The sequence below is a fragment of the Sander lucioperca genome, chromosome 23 (assembly GCF_008315115.2).
Source record: "Sander lucioperca isolate FBNREF2018 chromosome 23, SLUC_FBN_1.2, whole genome shotgun sequence".
In the NCBI taxonomy this organism is placed as follows: Eukaryota; Metazoa; Chordata; class Actinopteri; order Perciformes; family Percidae; genus Sander; species Sander lucioperca.
Window position 1 is genome coordinate 13,209,528 of NC_050195.1, and position 21,234 is coordinate 13,230,761.

Here is a 21,234-nt window from a genome sequence, read left to right on the forward strand (position 1 = left end):
ATCGTACGGCATCACCCAGAGATTAACATTAAAGACGTGGCCGAACAACAACCTAAAGTACATAACATGCCAGTCAACCAACGCACTCTTTCAATGCTCTAAACTCCCACCCAACTCTGAACGAAAAGCTCTTTTTATTTAACAGTTTTATGTTATATTTGAATTAAATGTATTTGAAAGCTGGCCAAAGCTTGGCACTTTGCAGTTTTTAGTTGCAAAAGTTTTTTTTATTTTTGTATGAAGACATATAAAGTAATATCAAACTACATTTAATTTGTTGTGTTTCTTTTCTTTTAAATTGTATGTCTACTGCAATCACATGGGAAAAGTAACCGTTTTTTTAATCAAGAATCGTTTTTGAATCGAAAATCGATTTTGAATCGAATCTTGAGCCTAAAAATCGATATCAAATCGAATCATGACATTTTCTGAATCGTGCACCCCTAGTTATTTAAGTACTGTTGAAGCATGAAGCTGGTAGCGACTATCTCACTTTTGTCTTTATGTGATGTGAATTGTGCCATTTGAAAAAGCCTGACCTTTGGTGTAATATCCCAACTGGGAAGAATAATAACTCATCTGACTCATGGTCTAATACAGATGTATATTGATAGATGTAAACTACAGGTGGATGATGATATTCATATATTCATCTGTTTCATTTGAGGTGGGTGTGGAGCGTATGAACCCAAATAAATTTTCGTAATAGCAAACAACCTTTAAGGATTTAATGTTACTAATATGATTCCTGGGTATATAGTAGTGAAAACCATTTGTACCAAAAATACTAAAATAGCCTACATCCTCTCAATAAATCTCACAAAATCCACATGCAGATATGTGCTGCACAATTAGAGCTATTTTCCATGCAGAAGACAAACTCCAAACTCAACGAAGTTTCCACTGACTGAGCTGATCCAACTGCCTTTTACTGTCAATCTCAACATTTATAACATGTTAAGCACAGCCCACACTGCTGGCCTGGAGCCATCTCTCTATGGGTTAAATCTGTTGCTGAAGCATGGTACACCTTCTGAAAAATAACCCAGAGTGACTCACGATCTTGTCCTACAGTTAGCTGTTGGCTTTTACAGTGGCGCCAACAAGGTAAAATCCCAACACTTCCCCCAGAGACGTCAAAAGGCATTAGCTCACCCCATCTCAGGGATGGGGGCCATACTGTACAAATGTCCCTTCTGGGCTACCATCTAACAGCCTGCTCCCCAATGAAAGGAGCCAAAACAACAGCGAAAAGCACTATGTGGTAAAAATAGACCGCTGATAAAGTATATTCACGCCTGTCTGCCTTTTGAGGATTTGTGTTTGTCCTCAAATAGTTTGATGACTCAGTTGTGTACTGCATGCGTGTCTGTGCAGGGAGACTGGACCAACACGGTGGTATATTTCTGGTCTTTACACTGGTTGGCATGTGTGTTTGAGCTCTGTCTCGGAGAGAAGGAGTAGTGTTGGTGCTGGAGAAGAACAGGGGTTTTTGCCCTGTTTATGTTGGTTACTTTTTATTTAAATTAATATGTTTTGAGTAGAAATAACCATTTCAGGAAAGAGAATCAGAAATCATACAGAAGGCCAGAAGAAACCACTTTGGGGCACTGGAAAAAACTGTGAACAAAACAATAACATAATATTAAAGATCCAATATGTAATACTTTTAAAATGGTTACTGCAGTCCAAATTCCAAATACTGGAGAGAGCCTTCTCCCACGGACCCTCCTCCCCAGCGTTGAAGTTCACAGGGATTGCCAGGTTGTGAACGCTAAACCCAACTTCACACAATGTCAATGTTAGCTAGATGCTGCTTTGTTTACGGTTGTAAAAGGCCATGCTCTCACGGAGCTCTGTACCCGGAAGACAGTCACCTTTTATTGGCTCAACGTAAAAACAACAGCCACTAAAAAGGCACCGCCCTTGCGGTAGAATATACCCAGGTCAAAGTCACCGTTTGTCAGCTACGGCCGCTGAAAAGAAGCGAGGAAAGATTTTGGCACGGAGGAGATTTCGGTACTACTACTTTCCAGACCCCGTTATACAGCTTGTGTGTACACTGTATTACACATTATGGGTGAATGCCAAAGTGGGAATCATTTTACTGTCCAACATATCATAACCTTGAAGCTGTGGTTTCTGTTGTCTGTCACGGTGGTTGTAAACAGGTTTGGCCCGCATGACAGGTCCCCCGGTAATGCTATCAGTTAGTGTGTTAGCACTAGTCGGGATAACTTCACCAGCTGTGACTCAATTTTTTTGCGAGCAACTAACTTGAGTACTCTATATAATTTAATACGAGCACATGAATGTTGAAATGACTGAAAATGCCCATCACAAATATGTTAGCTGTGATAGAAATGAATGAAGCTCACCACTTACCTTACCTGTTTAGGAGGAAATTAGCCAACTCGGCAGCCTTTTGGGCTCTAAGCTGTCCATCATCTCTGTGTTTTACCGCATCTCTGGTCATGCAACTGTTAAGTTTTTATAGGTTGGGTAGAATGAATCTATCTCTTTTAATCCAGTTTGTTTGGCTGTTGCTACGATCGCTGCAGCCATTGTTTTTGCGAGTTTGTGTTTCATGTCTGGCAACCCGGGCACCAAAATAAAACTGACATTCAGTCACGGAATGGAAATTTCAAATTAGAAAATACTGGCTTTAGCATTGTTGACAGAGAAGATAGTATTTCAACTTAGCATGTTTCCTTAATATCTGATGACATATTGTGGTCTTTTTTTAAATTAAATACAGTAATATATTACATATTGGACCTTTAATATCACCTCATAAAGTAGTTAAGGTCAATGCAAACAATTAGCTATTTACACATCCAGCAGACACAAAGCATAATTAGCATTCATTTGGTAATGTAGTCCTGTTTGTGGCACCTGGCAAATATTAGTCCAATATTCCTTTTAGCTCTGTTTTGGTTCTCCACCAACTCCTGAGATATACATATGGCTCTTTAGCTGCTAAATGCTTCACTATGTTCACCACTAGTTGCTTGCTAACGTTGTCTATTTGCAACCAAAACCAAAACAATGACACATAATCATTTGATTACCATCTATCTACCAATAAAAAATATAAATATTAATTAGTTCCAGATTTAAGTCTATTTTATGTCATTTTAGCCAACAGAATCCATAGACCATATTCCTCTGGAAGTTATGGTCAATACACAGTGCCTGTGCATTATTCATATGTACATTTTTATGTTTGTACATGTGTGGGTGATGCATACATATATGCAGTTCAAAGATGTGTAGATGGTTGTCGTGTGCTGTCAGAAGGAGACACGTTGTACTCTGGGTTGTCTATCAATAGCCTCACATTAAGGTAATAAGGTAGACTGAAAACTAGGCACAGCATTTTGGTTTTCTAGACTGAAAAAATACACAATTATACATCTGCTTCAGTCGGTAACTTGCTGGCTCTTTCTATTGTAAAACTGACAGGTGTGGTGGATAAAGATGATCTACTACCACACTGTGCAGTGCTTGTATATTCCATCACCCTTGTGCACATTTATTTTGCTATTTGCTATTTTTTATCAAGGCTTAATACTTCTCTGAACCTCCCTCTCTTTTTTCCATGTTTTAAACACTACCCTCCCTAATGTTGACATTGTTCTCCATCTCAATCTAGGCTTCTTCCGTTCATTGTTACTCCTGTATATCTCTCTGCCCTTACAATAAGGGATTATAAATTATCCTTATCCGTTCCAATTCTTTTTATTCTCACATCTGCTCACACACACACTTCCAACATGAATACACAGTTTCACCGTACGCCTCTGGTCGCCTGGCTTTTCTGGCGCACGTAGTCCGGCTGCTCCAAAACTCCCGACAGTTCGGTAAACATTTAAATAGTAAACGAAATACAACAGCCAGCACGGCTATTTGTCTCTGGTGTGTGCCAGACATCCCAGGTTCCAGTATAATTATTCAATGAGCACCAGCTGTGTCAATCATCTCACCTGGCACTGCTCTCATGAGCCATCCCCAGACCTCTCTCCCCTGGCGCTCAATGCAAACCATGTCCACATCCACAAACAGCCTAGGCTACCTCTGCTGGGGACTCAGAGTAACTGGAAAGCTCCATTCATAATAATTCAGCCAGGGGTAAAGTGGGCCGGAACTATCCGGAACTGTTAAGGCACCTTCGATTAATAAGTAAATAATCTAATCATACGTCAATGTTTCAATCATGCACCGCCATTAGTCCATGAAGGAGGCAAATATCTGTCATTAGTTCACATGTCTGTATTACAGCAGGACAGTTGGGTGTCTGTTATCTAAACTGCTGAAGTCAGTTGAACAGCTGAAGTGTCAGTAGGCACCTGTGTTTTTCATCAGATAATAAGATATATCAGATAAAATCTAAAAATATGAACTATTAATAGTAGGCTAAAACTATGAATACTGCACAGTACAAGTCCTGCATTCAAATGTTTACATAAAGTGAAGAGTTAAAGAGAGAAATATCAGCACAATGTACTTTACTTAACGTATGCTCAAGGTGAAGTTTTCAAATCTAATATAATGCTGGATAGTTTAAAAAAATAATACTACATCATATTTTAAGTACAATGTTTTCCTCTGAAGTAGAAATGCACAGTCACTAGTCAGTAGTATACAATTTTGTTGCAAATGAACTGATTTGGGGGCCTTCTGTTCATTATTTTGGGGTACAATGGTTTCTGGAAAAAGCTGCAAGCAGCAGTACCACAGGCCAAGCAATCAGCCTGTTCCAAACAGACACGTTTTAAACGGGCACTGCAATAGTGTATATCAAATCTGATAAAGGACATTTACTGCTGTCATGTATTGCATGTAACACACACACAAAGATGCACTGATAGCAGATGTTTCATCCACAAAGCTGCAATACATGTTTATCTATGTGACTTGGAAATGGCAAAAACACTAATGCAAGCCCTTGCTTCTTGTGGAAGCCATTAATCAAAGCTGCTTAATAGCCAGGTTCAACACTCTGCTGTTCCTGTGGCAAGCTGAAGGCTTGCTCAGTCCTCATTACAGCCTCCAACGGGAGGCAGAGACAGGAGGTGTTGAAAGGAAGAACAAGTAAATGAATCCTCTGGAACTCTGCATCAACATACTAACAGAAGTTGAGTAACCTGCTTTTGTAGACATCGTAGGTTATGGCTCGATGAAGCCAGCATCATCTGCAGATAGTAGAGATCCGCAATCTAGATGTCTGCTGTGCCTTGATATCCTAACTAACAAATTCATAAACAGGAGAAGCACCTTTGTCGGAGTCCAATGCCTACAATGAATATGTTTGACTTAATGCTAACAATGGGAAGAAAGCTCTTGTTTTGAGTGCATCTACTTCGTCAGCATCTCATTTCTGTTTAAAGCAACAGCAGCCTTTTTGCTGAACTGTCTGCGTCTTCTGTTATTCATTCTGTAATCATCACAGCGACTAGTCTCAATATTGAAGCATGAAAAAAACACAACAAAGCTACAAGAGGAGTTAAAATAGGACTCACCTATGGTGGAGGAGCAGCCAAGGCAGCAATCATCACAGAACATGGAAGGTAAAATCGACAAAAACAACAATTACCATTTCATATTTTTTTGTATATATCAAATGATTTTTTAAAGTTACACGCTCAGGAGACACACCAGGATGTGCACTGTTGATGCATAACAACAGAGGGAGAGTTAACATGACACCAACTATGCCTTTTCCTTCAACATTCTTTTCTAGGATAAGTTGGAAAGAAACAGGCCGCTAGTAAGGAAAACAATGTTAATTGGACACAAGAGAGAGAAGATAGTGACACCTAACCCCTGGATGCAAAGGAAACAGTGATTACAGTGTTAACACATACACCTGGACAGACGAGAGAAAGAGGTTGGTGTTTTTATTTTGTGAAGATGTCTAGTGGTGTTGCTAAGGAGAAAGACTCCGTGATTGGTTAGTAGTAGCACACCCATCAACAGCAACACTGTTAATTATGAGAACATCACAGTAGTGCATCATTGGGAATTAAGATACTCACAGATTAAAGTCAAGCCAATCCACAGCCTCAGTTGGTCAACACTTGAACCCATGCATTAGTCACTCAAAAACAGTCCCAATTGGACAAGCCAAAAAGCCCAAGTCAAGATTTTAGACAAATGTTTCCATGCAAGCTTCTAATTATCCATCTAAGGCTACATTCACACCAAATCATACGTTGCTGCTATTAGCACAGTTGTGCGGCGTTGAGGGAGTGTCACTTAAATGGGCCATTTGTGTCTCCATTTGTGTTTCCCACTCATTTGTGTTTTGTCTGATCGCTGGTAGTTTAGCCACCGCAGTTGGTTTTTGTATTGTGTTTCTCCAAAAGTGTATTCTGTTTCTACTTTTCGGCATCCCGTGTGATCCTCACTACCTTAGCCTAAAAGCACTACCCACATTTAATTGAATGGGGGGGCTGGCGTTTTCGCGGCAATGCCTGATTTGGTGTGAATGCAGCCTTACTTTAATAAGTACAGTCAAGACACCCAATCAATCAACCCTGCCCAAAAACGCATTTGGAATCAGTTTCAAATATCTGAAAGACTCATGCTGGATGTAAAACAGCATACAAGACAATAAACCATTCGTCCATAATATTTAGTTACTCTATAATTAACTTCTGTTTTGTCCAGGGCTGACAGCAACCAACCTTCGCTGATGGGGGTAACTGGAGGGACCACGGCTGGTTCTTCAATAGGATCAGCAAAGCTAGGAAAGAAGGGCTTAGCTGTAGGGTTAAGACCAGATCCTGGGGAGGTGGGACTCTTTACAGAGGAGGAGGAAGATGAAGAATGAGACTTCTTGGGTGGCTTGTGGCCCAATTTGGCATCTTTGTGCTCTTTGGGTTGGAATTCCTGCGCTGTGGTTTTAGGGGAGCGGAGAGGGGCTGGGCTAGGTGTGTCGAAGGACAGCCCTAAGGTTAAAGGATGACCTGAAGTGCTCATGTCACTGAACTGAAATAGCTCGCTGTTGCTGCTCATGTTGGAGTCGTTCAGAATCCATGAAGCATCTGAAGGTGAGAGAGGTGGGGCCGAGGCTATCACCTCGCCTTTTGGGGAGAGGCCTGGGCTTGGCTGGGCGGGGCTGAAAGCAGAGGTGTCTCCTTCAGACAGGCCTTGCACACAAGACTCTTGAAGAGAACTGGTGTTATCAAACATCCTGCTGTCAACCATGTCACCACCAGGTGATAAGGCCTGGCTGCTGTCGCCTAAGCTTGCATTTTCAGTATCCATCAGGAGGTCAAATAAATCAACAGGGCGAGGAGCCATGGGAAGGGAGCCAAGTGTTGCACTGTTGGTGGTGGAGGGCATAGTGAACGGAGCTGCTGTGGCTTTCAGCTCACTGTTCAGGACCAGTGGGTTGATGGAAGCATCTGTTGGAGATAACAGGTCCTGAGACAGGTGGGAAGAGACCAGGCCTTCTTCTGGGTAGACTTCCTTTTCCCAGGGGCACTGGCTGGTGTCCATGTCTCCTAACGAGGCTTCCAGGTTTGCCTGACCAGAACTCCCGAGATCCATCATCACCTCCTCTGTGATTTGAGAGGTCACTGCGGCCGAGGGGACAAATAATTCTGCCGTGACTCCCCACTCCTCTGGAAGTTTCTTCCTGCTCTTACCCTTCTTCCCCCGGCCTCCGCTCTTCCCAAGATTGTCTTCCCAGCCACCATCTCCTCTATCCCGCCTTGGGCCAATCCTGTTGTAGAACTCCTCTGTTGAGGGAGTGTTTTCTCCCCGTGTTTGTACCTCAGGGTGACCCCTGCTCTCCAGGTGTTCGTAAGACCCCTCGTCTTTCTGTCGCCTTTTCTTCTTCTTCTTCTGTTTTCGGTCTGAACCTTCTCCCTCCCTTTCATCGCCTCCAGCATAGGCAGGGCTCTCGCGGCTAGGCCAACTGTCAGGTGGGTTGTCAGGGTTGACTGGGAGATGGCCTGCATGGCGACTGATCACGGTGGAGACGCTGGGGCTGAAAGGGAGGTCTGTAGGTAGGCAGCCAGCTTCGTCTGGCCAGCAGTCGCCTAAGGCACCTTGTTGTGGGTGAAGAGGGGAGAGTTTAAAGTTGGGGGAGATGGGTATGTGCATATGAATTGGTTCCCTTAGTATAACTCAAAACAGAAAATAACTTCAGAATGTATCAGACAAAGAGGCAAACACAATATAACAAAGAAGATCATAACAGTGTACACATATTTACTGCAAAATATATATTTTTAATAATAGTTTTAAATTATAGTAACTATTATAGCTATTTTTTATTAGCTGAGATGGTGCGAAGGCTGAGAAGATGCCAAAATGCATCAGACACAACATAAAATCATCTGGATGAATTCAATCCAAGTCCAGAAGTGGTGCATGATGCTCCAGAAAGCCAAGCCATACTTGTGCACTTGTGGATATATATATATATATATATATATATATATATATATATATATATATATAATAATAATAATAATAATAATAATAATAATATATTTTCTCTTTCATTAACCTGTCACCCTTTAGTCAAACAAGTAGATGTGTGTGTTTTGTTGGTCTTAAAATCAACCAAATAAATGTTCACCACAAGCTGGATTTCACCAGAATTTCAAGTCTTAAAACTTTCCTCCGTGGCAATTAGAGAAAGAATGCTTGAAGGAATGAGAATACACATACACACAGACACATACAACACATAATAATGGTTTGTGTTCAAACGATATACAAAAGTGGTACTTTTGGGTGGCTGACTCACTGCAGCCTGAGGGGAGGTACAGCACATGCTCACACTGAAACTATAAGGCAGCAAAAGAGCTCTGTTTGAAATCAAAACACAGAGCGAGAGTCAGGTGTGAGTGTGGATTTATGTGCAGACATGTAGTACACAGTGTTCCATTGTACACGTACTTGGACAAATAGACAGACACACAAAATCCAAAATACTGCTCAATGGTCCCTTAGAAAGAAGGTCAATTACAGGCAACTGTGCTGTAACTAAAACAGCCTGGTTTTGGGACATTGTATAATAACGTAGAGGTAGAGTAGAGGGAAAATTGCCCACTGAAGGTTGTTCAGCTACTTTGGCCCAGTTTGTTTCTAGCTTTCAGTTATACACACATACAGAAGAGCTAAAGTGGAGCAGCTGTCAGGCCCCATACAGTACCGTTACTCTCTGGAGGGCCATATTTCATATTAACAAACCTCTGACAGAACTCTCCTCTCTATACTGTATGTGCAGTAATTGGGAGAGTCAGAAAAAGACATCAGCCAAATGGATCAGAATGACTTAAATGTTGAGTCCTGCAACCTCATTAGGCATTGGGAAACGTGAACAAAAAGCCATCTCACTGTATGTGCATATGCAGTAGTTACTCTATAGTTTCAAAGTTAGTACATTTATACAATACAAAAACTCGGTATGTAATGTGGCTAATATCCTTCTATTCTCATAAGATGCTTTGATCAAACGCTATCACACACTGGGATAAAGCGAAGGCTTGTACTTGGGGGGTTGAATCAAGTTAGTAGTTAATAGTTGCTTGTAAAAATAAAAAAAAAATAATAATTAATTTTGAAACCAAAATTAGATAGCTCTAAATTGTCAGAAAAAGAGTTTTCTTTTAATGTCAACAAATTCAATGAATTGCAAAAATGCCATTAATAGCTCTTCCAAATATAAACACACTGAGCAAATGGTGAAAAATATGAGTAATATTCAAATCAATATTGTGCTTAAAAGCAGTGTTCTATCATCCACCATACAAACAGTTGTACTGCATATAAAGTAGCTGCTGGGCAACTTTAAAGCCCGACAATGAGCCGTACATTTCCTTGACCTGCACAAACGGCATAAGACTACCAAAACCAGAGTGCTGGTATGTACATGGATGCTCAAGGATCCAAACCTCCATACCTCCAGGCAATTGTCATGAGGTTGTTCTGCTCGTTTCCAACCTTCCACTCCACTTACAGCAATATATCATGACAGGCTGAAGTACCCTCTCCTTACTATATCAAATCCCATTCAGCCTTATCTTCCTGTGTACACTCTAGTGCAGGGTTCTTTAACGTTTTTTGAGCCAAGGACCCCTTAGCTGAAAAAGAGATGGAGCAGGGATCCCTTACTACATATATTATTATAGTATAAAATGTAGTTGCATATTAAACTGGACCTACAATAAAGTTTAGGGCGTCCTAAAGCCTTTACACATACCTCTTTATGGGGCATACAATACTAAGCTTTTAAAATAAAAAATGTTGGCATGTTATAGTATTATTATTTAAATACATCATGTTTTAATGTTAAAATGTGGCACTTAACTGTATCTGTGGATGGCTACCTTATGGCCAGTAGGCCTATCATTGTACATTAAAAAAAATACTTATCTTTACTAATACTATGTTGGATTCATGTTAATGTATATTTTCAAACATATTTAAAAAAAAAATTGAAATCATTGAACAACCCCCCCCCCCGCAGCAACTCTAAGGACCCCCTGTTGAAGATCTCTGCTCGAGTATGTTAAGTGTAAAAAGCATTTGTAGCATTTCATATTTTTGTGGATTCAGGAACTAGTGCTTATCCTACATTGCTGTGAAGGGCAGAATTATGTAGATACTTAGAATGTATAATCAGTACATGTTCAAGGTCACATGAAGATAACAACAAAGGCAGGGGAGAAGACTGCTAGCAGGTAGACATGGATGTAAACAATGCAGGATTTAAATTCAAAGCAAGGCTTTACAAATGTTTTATTGATGTTAATGTCTGTTAATGTTTTACGCATGTAACAGGTTGGTTACACCACAAGGATGCAAACTAGAGACGTTCCAATACCATTTCTTTCATCCCAATACTGACTCCGACACCTGAACTTGTGTAGTATTGGCCAATACAGAGTACCGATCCAATACCAATGCGTTAAAGAAAGGTTTGACAGTCAGTCATAACTGACAAATAACATATATAAATATAGGAATAAATAACAATTCCTTTAAAAAAAGTGCAGCCACAATTTAGTAATATAAAAGACATTTAAAATTGTAAACCGTACAGTAGTACAGTATAAAACAGTTATGCAAATGCAACTGAAATTGGCAACACTATTGCCACCCCTCAAAACTGAAGCCTTGGCAGTGAAAAATATTGCCAAATATGCTGATTTTGTGCTAGCTCTGACTAACCTTACACTCTCCGCTAACAGACCGAACTGGAAATCAATTCTTCTTCGCTGCTCTAAAAACAGTAGCAACGTAACTTAAAGAGTAGATCTTTTTTGGGAGCTAAATTATGTGACATCTCAGGGTTTCCCGCAGCACTTTGTAGCTCGGGCGGCCCGCCTAAGCTGTGGAACCCTACCGCCTTAACTAGGTCGTCAAAAAAAATAAAAATCCGCTGCACAAAAGGTCGTCAAGTGCATCTCGGACAATAGCGCGGACGCGCTTCACACTGCGAGCGGGCACGCGCGCCACACGGCCGAAATGAGAGAAAGAAAAAGAGACGTGGTCCGTCGCTGTCCGGAGGATAACTAGCCAGTTGATATCGCACGTGTGTGTCCGTGAGAACAATCGCCATTTCACCGTCGCATGTGCGTCGGAGTTTGTCAACAAATGTGCGGCCAGCTGGGGCATGCCCGGGCAGAGACGGGGTGAGTGGACTTACCGGAGTGTTGGCATACGGCGGGCAGAGAACATTTATATATGTTTCTCTGTCCTGTTCTGGCAAACCTACCACCTTAACTAACACATTTTCTGCGGGGAAAACCTGCATCTGATCAGTGCATGTGTAGACTTGCGTACTTGCCGATACCTGATCCAATTTAGGCGGTACTGGAGGCATTACCGATACTGGTATCGATATTGGAAATGTACTGCATACAATGCATTTTGATGAGTGTAAATGCAACTTTTATTTGTTCACAAGAAAACTCCACAGGGCACTTTTAGGTCTAAGTTAAGACGTGTCTGTTTGTCCTTGTGTAATAATCAGAATTCAGGAGGACAAACAAGTTGTTAATTCCAGTAGGACTAGTTAAAGACTGAGCTATTCTCAGTGTAATTATTGTGGATTCAGAAAATCCATCTAGACCCATGATAGAGTCCCTTCAGTTTTTCAAAATCTGCACTCTACATCTCGTAATAGGGAAAGAAGGGGGGTTGCTGGTTGCGCATTGTTGAGTCAACATGTGTGAGCTAGTAGTTGACACACACACACACACACACACACACACACACGCAGGCACACGCTGAACTCACGCAGGCACAAGCTGAACGCACGCACACGCCGAACGCACGCACACACGCCCACATTGTTTTACAATCATTTTCAGGGGCAGCAGCGTGGCCCAATGGTTAGCACTGTGGCCTCACAGCAAGAAGGTACCGTGCTCGAACCCTGGTCATCCCGGGCCTTTCTGTGTTTGCATGTTCTCCCCGTATCTGCGTTGGTTTTCTTCGGGTGCTCTGGTTTCCCCCACCCCTATAAACATGTTTTCCTCCCTCTCTACCGAGCTGATGTGTGGTGAGCGTCTGGCGACGTTAGGCTGCCATGCCAGGTGGGTAACTACCCCACAGATTCCAGTTCATGTAAGCTCTAGTCATGCAACATCTGAGCGGCGTCCTCCTGCCTGCTTCACACCTACTGACGGCGCAAGTGGAGGGGCAGAGACCCTGCGCAGCTGGCAGAAGAGCTGGTCACTGCGATTATTTTGAGCAGCATGCATGGGAATGAAATACTATATCATATATTTGAAAATATTAATGCTATTTCCCTTATGGTCTCAATAAGTCGCCAAATTTGTTGCTAGTCGCTTTTAAGAAATAAAGTCACTGAAAAGTCGCTAAATCTAGCGAGAACGTTGCCAGGTTGGCAACACAGTATGTGTAACTGTTTGTGCCGCTTTGCGCATGACGTGAAAGATCGTGTGGTGCATGCGTGCAAATTTGACCGGCACAAAATTGGCTATATCTGAGACTGCTTGGCCAATTCAGCTGAAAATTGCGAAGATTGTTTTCCTCAGGAACTGTCATTTAATAAGACATAACTGAAATTGAGCATCAGTGCATGTGATTCGGGTTTGTAATTGTTCCTTTTATTCCAGGATTTCTACTAATAAGTACCTGCTGGCTATTTGATGACAACAATTTCCTTACACCCATAAACTTCCAGTTTTGGGGTCTGTACTTTTAAAAATCTTTGCACATATCATGGTTATTTGGTGTGTATTTAACAAATGAAGACATCATTTTGATATTCCTCCCCCTGCTCTAATTTTGTACAGAGACCCAGGGGGTTCTACCACCTGCTGTGTAGCAGTGCTCAGCTGTTGTGATGCTTTGTGCATCGTTCCTCTGCCCACATGGGATGTTAGCATGGCCTGCTAGCTGACACAAGCCACGAAATGGTGACAACTGCAACCCCACACTCTCTAGGATCAGATGTGCAGTTAACTGGAGAACAGCCCTATGGGGGTGGGGCGAGGGGTGGTGGTCAAGAGAGAGTGGACCATGAGAGATACAGACAGCTTTTCTCTGTAGGATAGATATGCACGCACACGCACGTGCACACACACACACACACACACACACACACACACACACACACACACACACACACACACAGTATATGTCTAGAAGCCTTGGCATGATGGCGGACCCTATAGATGTCAGCATTAGATGTGCATTGACCTTGAGCTGGATGTCTACAACACATTGGTGCTGGAGTGTGTGTTAGGAGGAAGCTATAGGAAAGCAAAGACAGACAGCTGCTCTGTATACTGCACCCCTCTGTGGAACAAATCACACAGTGCAGCACACTATACAGTAATCTTTTTTGAGTTATCCCTGCTGTGAGAATGCTGGAATGAACAATGTACCACCTCATGATTCAAGGACGGTAAAGTGCAAACAATGCTCCAGAAGTTGGTCATATTACAGTTGTTTTAATAACAATTAGCAGTGTGTGTCAGCTATTACAGAGGTCTAGCAATTAACACTTTGGTACATGAGTTTTTTTAGTTTTTTACCTGATGACAGATCCAGAGGGCTGCGAGGAGTCTGAGGTTCAGGCAGCATGGGGCTGTGCTCTTTAGGGGCTTCTGAACCCGCTGGGGTTGTGGGATGGTGGGGTTCTGCTATACTTGGAATCTTCTCTGCTGAGTGGGGTGCAGACCCCAACTCCACATTGACCCCCCTCCCACCAGGCTGGGAGAAACCTGACAATAAAAGGCAGAAACACAGATATATAGGGTCAGTGTTGGGGATTCTCTTAGCACAGATGCTACTGTGGTCCGTTGATGTCTTTTAATGGAGAGTATCTTGCCATGTTACGGAGGGTAGCCCAATGACATCACGTAATAGTCTTTCCAACCCATAGAGAACCTATCTTGTTCCTAGTGGCCTGTGATAGCACAGTAGTTAATTGTAGTAGCTTTTCAAACTAAGTGTTCATGTGTTTACACAGTAATTGTTGATCTTATATGACTTGAAAAGCAGAAAATGTATTGCAGAATATTTTTTACACGTTTTTTTTTTTTCAACCTTTATTTATCCTGGAGAGATCATTGAAGGATGGTCCTCATTTGCAATGACATTGAGTCAAATTACAAAGACAAAAACAAAACACAGAAAAGAATAAACCATCCTAAGAAAGATTGAAAGCCAATAACAATTTCTGAATTGGAAAAATGATTTGGTAAGTAAATTAGGATAATGGGAACAGATGCAAAATAAATTCAATTATGTGAAGCAAGTACAAGTTAGCAGGTTTAAAACCAGATTTTCCAAAAGGCACAAGTGAGTTGATTTTTGTACTGTAATTTGTTCCAGGAGTTTTTCCAAGTTCAGAGCGAGCTCGTGGAACATGAAGTAGAAGCCAGTCAGCAGAGTGAGTCTGATAAGGTCTGTAAGATGTCACTTTTCCAACAAGAGCCTTATAGATAAAGAGATACCAGTGAGTTTCACATCTTTCTTGGAGGGAAGACCACCCAATACTCATATAAAATACAATGATGTGTACCAAAGGCATGACCGGTTATGAATCTCAAGGCGGAGTGATAGACCGAGTCCAGAGATTTAAGAGTTGAAGATGATGCATGTCTATAAATCACATCACCATAGTTCAAGACAGACATGGAAACTGCTGAGTCGGCACACAAGATTATCAATGTGAAATTTTTTTTTTTTTTTTCTGTGACTCACTCAATCATAAATCCGTTCATAGTGGAAATATTAAGGTTAGAATAATCTATAGCTCTGGCTCTGGAAAATAGAATAAACGTTTTATCAACATTTAGTACAAGTCTCAGGTCTCTAAGAGCTTCTTGCAGAATATTAAAGGAACGCTGTAAGTTTTCAATTGCTAGATCAACAGAATCAGCAACAAAATACAGCACTGTCATTTCGCGCACAAATAGGCACGACAGTTTACCAAAGATGAAATTATATTATTGATGAAATTATATTATTGATGATATATATATGACTATATTAGGTGAAAAGAACTGGACCTATGATTGAGCCCAGTGGAACACCTTTTCTTACTGTTAAAAATTCCAAATTGTAGCTTCCCAGTTTAACAGACTGTTGTCTCTCTGAGACATACTGTAGAGAGACAAGAAGAATTCAATCTCAGTGAAGGTCGAGCTGCTTGCATAACTGGGTTGCTGTTCCTTCACAATTCTAAAAGTTGACCTTTAAGAAACAGACACATGCCTTTGGTAGGTTAAACAAGACCCTCTTCTGCCAAAAAAGATGTCCTCTACAGAAGAGATTTAGCTGTGTATGTACTAGGCCTGTTGCACTAAAAGTCAAAGTCAATGTCAATATCACTGCCAGTAACAGTGTTTTCCCTAGGTTTGTGGAGGACTCAGGTGCACGTATTTGGCATGGGGTTTAGGGTACCTCCCTCAAGAAAATGTGACATTTTTCAATAAATAAATATGCAATTTCACATAATTTTGGACCATTAATATTACCATATCGCTGTCTAAAACACTGGAAAAGCTAAAGCAGATAATAAAGAAATAACACTCAAAAAGCTTAAAGGGGTGATAGAATGCAAAACCGAGTTTACCTTGTCATAGTTGAATAACGACAGTTTGGAGGGTAAATAGGACATACATAGGACCTCAAAATCCCATTGATACCTCTTTCCTCTGCAAATCTCACAATTTGAAACTGCCTCTGAAAATGGGCGAATCTCAACAAAGCTAAAAGTTAACGTCAACTCCTCAACTCCTACCTTATTTGGCTCTACCTTCTTTCTTTGTAACGCCCCAAAATTTACATAGGCCACTGACTGATCTGGGACCAGTTTGTCTTGTGAATCTAGGTCGCGCAGATCTCAGAAATTTTATACATTGTTCGTCTGTTATTTCATCACTAAATTCACTTTTGAGACTTTTTTATGTGAGAAATCAACTATAGAGGTCAATATGTGCCGTTTTACGAAAATTGATGGCTAATACAAATTTTGTCCGACGGTGTGTCGCAGTTCAGGAGCTCCGCAGGCTAACGTGACAGCGGCCGGTGCTGCCTGGGTTGCTGCCTCGCAGCCCGGCCTGTCCTCCTTCACAGACCCCAGCCCGCTGTGAGCTAGATGGATCTCAGTCACGGTCGGCAGCCCGCGGCGCTCCATACCCGCGCAAAGTCACCGTTTCCGGGTTACTGGACTACCAAACGCCGCTGCTCTGACAGAGCTCTGGGGCCTGCAGCTCCCCTCTTCCTGCTAAATGGCCGCTGTGTGTGAGTGAGAGCGCGGTCAGCAAGCTTGTTACGCCTGCAATCTCTTACCACAGGTTCCAGTTAATCTTATAAAATGTGTGTAATTATAATGTGTTGATTTATTTAAACAAACGATCTGGGAAATAAACGCGTCTCGTCCGCGAGTCTCACTGATAGAGCCCGCGGTGAGCTGGATGGAGGTCTATCAATGAGAGCTAGCTAGCCTCCTCCTAACGAGACCTCTGAAATTCACAAAAATGCATTAAATTGAAATTGGACAAAAGTCTTAGCTTTGTAAGACCTTAGGGTAGCTGTGATATACATGCCGTGACTTTAATTCAAACTGTAAATATACTATCCGGGGTCTGTGAAAGGACAGGCCGGGCGGCAAGGCAGCAACCCAGGCAGCACCGGCAACTCTCGTTCCAAATAGGGCCAAAACACAGGGTTGCATTAGGGCCCACAGAATAGCACCCGGGCCATTTTCAGCCCAACCAATGTTACATACCCTATTAGGAGACCTTAAGGAACAATGTGGAATACCCTATATAATCATTCTATCACCCCTTTAAAGACAAACTTGCTAAAGAAGTTCACTGGGGACCAACTGCAATCATTAGATCTGAGAAAAGTCAGTTAGGTGGTGCCCAAAACGGCTTGTTTGCTGTGCCTAAGCCTTATAATGGTAGGGGGAACCCTCAGTAATGTTAGCTAGCTACCTGTTCTTGCCATGACAAAATAATCAATTTATGGACTAAAGTCATCGGCAATTCCACTAATAACAACACAATGCAAACATGGCAACACAACAGCTGGGACAAATCACAAATACGGGCCTTATGTTAATGTAACATTATCAAGAACTATGGAAGTGAAGTTATTAATGTGTTACTTCAAGTTGGAGATCTTTGGTGTTCTGCTATATGCTATTGGTAGGAATGAGGACAGGATGAATGTAGACGGTCAAACTACATTAACTAATGCAAATACTATTTTTGCATGTTAGGCAGAGTTAATAGACAGTGAACAATATTTAAGTTAAGTAAAGTATATGCAGTAAGGTTAAGATAATGTCAAGTAAGTGTCTGGCTATATTCAGTTTGAGATTGACAACCATATTTTCTAGGGAAAGTCACTGACGTAACTATATGTAGACTGTCGTCAGTGTCTAAAAACAAACGTAATGACTTTGTATACGTAATGCATTTTGTGACTAAAACTAATATATTATATATTTTTATCGGAAGACTGAAACAGGCATTAGATGGGCAACAGGTGTTTCAACAAAAAAGCACCATGATGGAATGATGGTGTCACACTCTGTTTCTGTAATGGCACTTGATGGAGAAGAAAACATTTGCATTGCCAGTTCAGTTAAAAGCAAACATGTGACACCACTGTTAATACCACTCAGCACTCTAATTCAAACTAACTGCTGCTAATGATGCAAGCTAGTGCTACCACTTAGTTTTAGTGGTGAAAAATAATGGCCAAATATTGAGTTGTGTGCGTGGATAAGATTAATGTATGACTATTGCCATCTAAAACTTTCAAATGATATTTTTAGCTCAGGTGTGTGAAGCACCTGTCAACTTAATGTTGGAAAAATCCACTATAAATGAAATTGTGTTATTATTATTAGTAGTGCTCCTATCATCATAGTAGTAGTTCCAGCATCAGTACTAATGCAGTGTGGCAGTATACCTGAAAAAGCTTCCATCTGGCCAGGATCCATCATTTGGGCAGGGCTGGTCTGAGAGCCCAGAGGATCTGAATAACCTGCCATGGAAGCTGGCAAGAGGGAAGGTAAAAAAAAGGGTGTCATGGTTAACAGGAAAGGGAAGGGCAGGAGGGACGACAGAGAAAAAGTGTGGAGGAAGAAGTAGTTGTATTAAGTCAACTTGAGCGAAAAAACTGAAATAGAGGACAAACTTATGACCCTCAAAGAGAAATTCTGGATCTGGCCTCGACCACCGCCACATCTCGCGCTATGCTGAGGGCATTTCCCACCTATAGTTTGTTTGCTCTGGTCTAAATCAGTTGATGTGTTTGTAAACTTGTAGGGTTTTCCGCTTGGTTCGGTTTCTTTTCACACAGTGAAATATTCGAGCTAACCAAAATGCATCACTACAAACCACACAAGAACGTTCACTATACTTATTGGTCAGATGTGTCTGGGAGCAACAAAGTAAATACAGGAAGAAGGTCCTGTGTCCTGGATAATTTAATACGGTCAAGCTAGTTAATAATTAAAAGCGAAGTTACTGCGTCTGCTCGGCGAGACTTCGCTCTGCTCGGCCTGTGCCTATCTGTCTCAAACTTGGCTTGTTTGACCACGGAGATGCAACAGCAAGCTGCTACAGTTTGCGTGCTCTGCCGCATCGCAGAATGCAAAGCACACCTGACTACAGGAGCCGTTTAGCTCACACTTGGAGTACACCTCGTAGTTGGGTCGGATGACAATCTCACCACAAACGAACTGTACCGAAGCTTACCAGAGTTCGTTTATACTCGCTCCACACCCAAGTGTGATAGCTATGTTCACACCTGCGCAAGTGAACCACAGCAAGGGCCTAAACGCTCCAGGGTTCGATTCAACCGAACTAAACAAGGCAGGTGTGAGACTCATTCAGTGACTACATTCTAGTATCTGGTTAACGTTAAGATGGCTAGAAACATTGAAGTGATTCAGCCATAGCCTACATGCTGGAATCAGACAGGTGGCGGCAGGATGGCGGTCTCGCCAAGCCCCGCGAGCAGGCTCGGTCGGGTGGCTCCGATGGCGGATGCCCCACTTGCCGAGCTCCGCGAGCTTGCGGTCTGCAACTAAAGTTTCGGCGTCGTGTCTGAACCCGGCGTCAGTCAGACCCAGACTCAAGCTTACCCGGGGTACGTTTGAATCTCAAATTTCTGCACAGAGACCCCCCCCCCGCAGTAGAGGAATGTGAAAACACCTCTGTAGTGACAAACTTTGCACACATACAAGTCAGTATAGTCTGAACAGACAGTCTGAACAGACATTTTAGGGAACATTAACATAAGAAAAACACATCTTTGAAAGGAGGTGGACTTTAAAATGGCCTGTTAAGAACTAAAAAAAGTGACACCAAAATAAACTAGTGCTGCACTATCCATGGAAAAAATAGTTTTTTTCAAACATGTTTAATTTATTTCATTCATCAATTTTCAATTTGGAAGTTTCACTTTGGACTTATGTACTTGACCTCCATACCTGATATGAAGTCTGTAGCCAAGGCCTGCTGCTGGTCAAGTGAGCGTGTCCGCACCTCTCCCTGTGGCTCTGGGCGCAACAGTGATGTCTGTCCCCCCGCTGTCAGCTTACAACCTGCAGTGACAACATGGATCATCGAACATCAGTTCCCCCTCTTCTCTGATGATACGCTACTGTACAACTGTAATTTAATGAGATGAGGCAATCACACTCCGCTGAGCACAAATCCAAAATGACTCATACATAGGCATTTACAAAACAAACATTTCTATATAGTGGACTCTATCTCACCTGCCAATTTTTCTCCCAAAAGAAGATATCCCAGTCCCATACAACTCAACATTAAGTGATTTTCTATGTGCTGCTCAGTGCTCAGAGCCTCTGTCTCTGTCTGTCTCCACTGCAGCCTCAGCTGGCTCTGAGCTACTACCACTGTGAACCCCCAGTCACACACACATGCAATCGCCACACAAAGATACACACACACACACACACACACACACACACACACACACACACACACACACACACACACACACACACACAAGAATGCGATCACGGTCGGGGAGTCTGGGTTTGGTGTGACGTTTCACTGTCTGTCTGGTTCAGGTCCCAGACCCTGCCAGCTAGCACCTCCCCTTGCACTCCTCGACTTCCCATAGCCCAAGCCTTCTCTCTCTCCACTGTGGTAGTCACCCTTCAACTCTTGTTCCAGTCTACAACCAGGGGTCCTGATTGGACCGCATAGGCCAGAACCCAAACTAGCAGATTTAATGTGGCTGTTTGGGAGTTGAAGTAAAAATGGAAGGAGAAGAAGAAGAAAACATGCCGCGAGGGAAAGGCAGGTGGAGGGTCAGAGAGGAAGATGAAGGGTGGAATGGAAAGACAGCAAGGAAGGAGAGAAAAGCAGGAAAGAGGATTCAAAGAATGAGAAATGGAAAGGGGAAATAAGAGAGGGATGAAAGGGAGGAAAAGAAAAAAAATGAATAGTAACAGGGAAGGAGAGAGGGAGGGGAGGGCAGAGGAGAGAAAGAGGGAGGCACCAATGGCATTCCTCTCCCAGCAGTGTTCACAGAGGGTGACAGTGAGGCGAACAGACAGGACGCCACCCAAAGTCACAACCGCTTCCATATATCAGACACACACAGGGGCCATGGTAGGGTGTGCATTGTCTGTCTCGACAGGGCGCAGAAAACACTCCGTCGGCAGGGTCACTGATTGATTCAAAAACACTAGTGCTGCAGCACTTGTCCTTATGGTCTCATATT

General features: G+C 42.2%; 1 protein-coding gene across 1 annotated transcript in view; it reads right to left on the reverse strand.

The window, feature by feature from the left end:
* LOC116048947 (microtubule-associated protein 4) overlaps positions 1-21,234 on the reverse strand; it is a 155,312-nt gene that overhangs the window by 52,968 nt on the left and 81,110 nt on the right. The window contains 4 exon segments of the mRNA XM_035998263.1: positions 6,690-8,060; positions 14,037-14,225; positions 18,439-18,525; positions 19,967-20,080. Coding sequence (XP_035854156.1) covers positions 6,690-8,060; positions 14,037-14,225; positions 18,439-18,525; positions 19,967-20,080 — 1,761 coding nt within the window.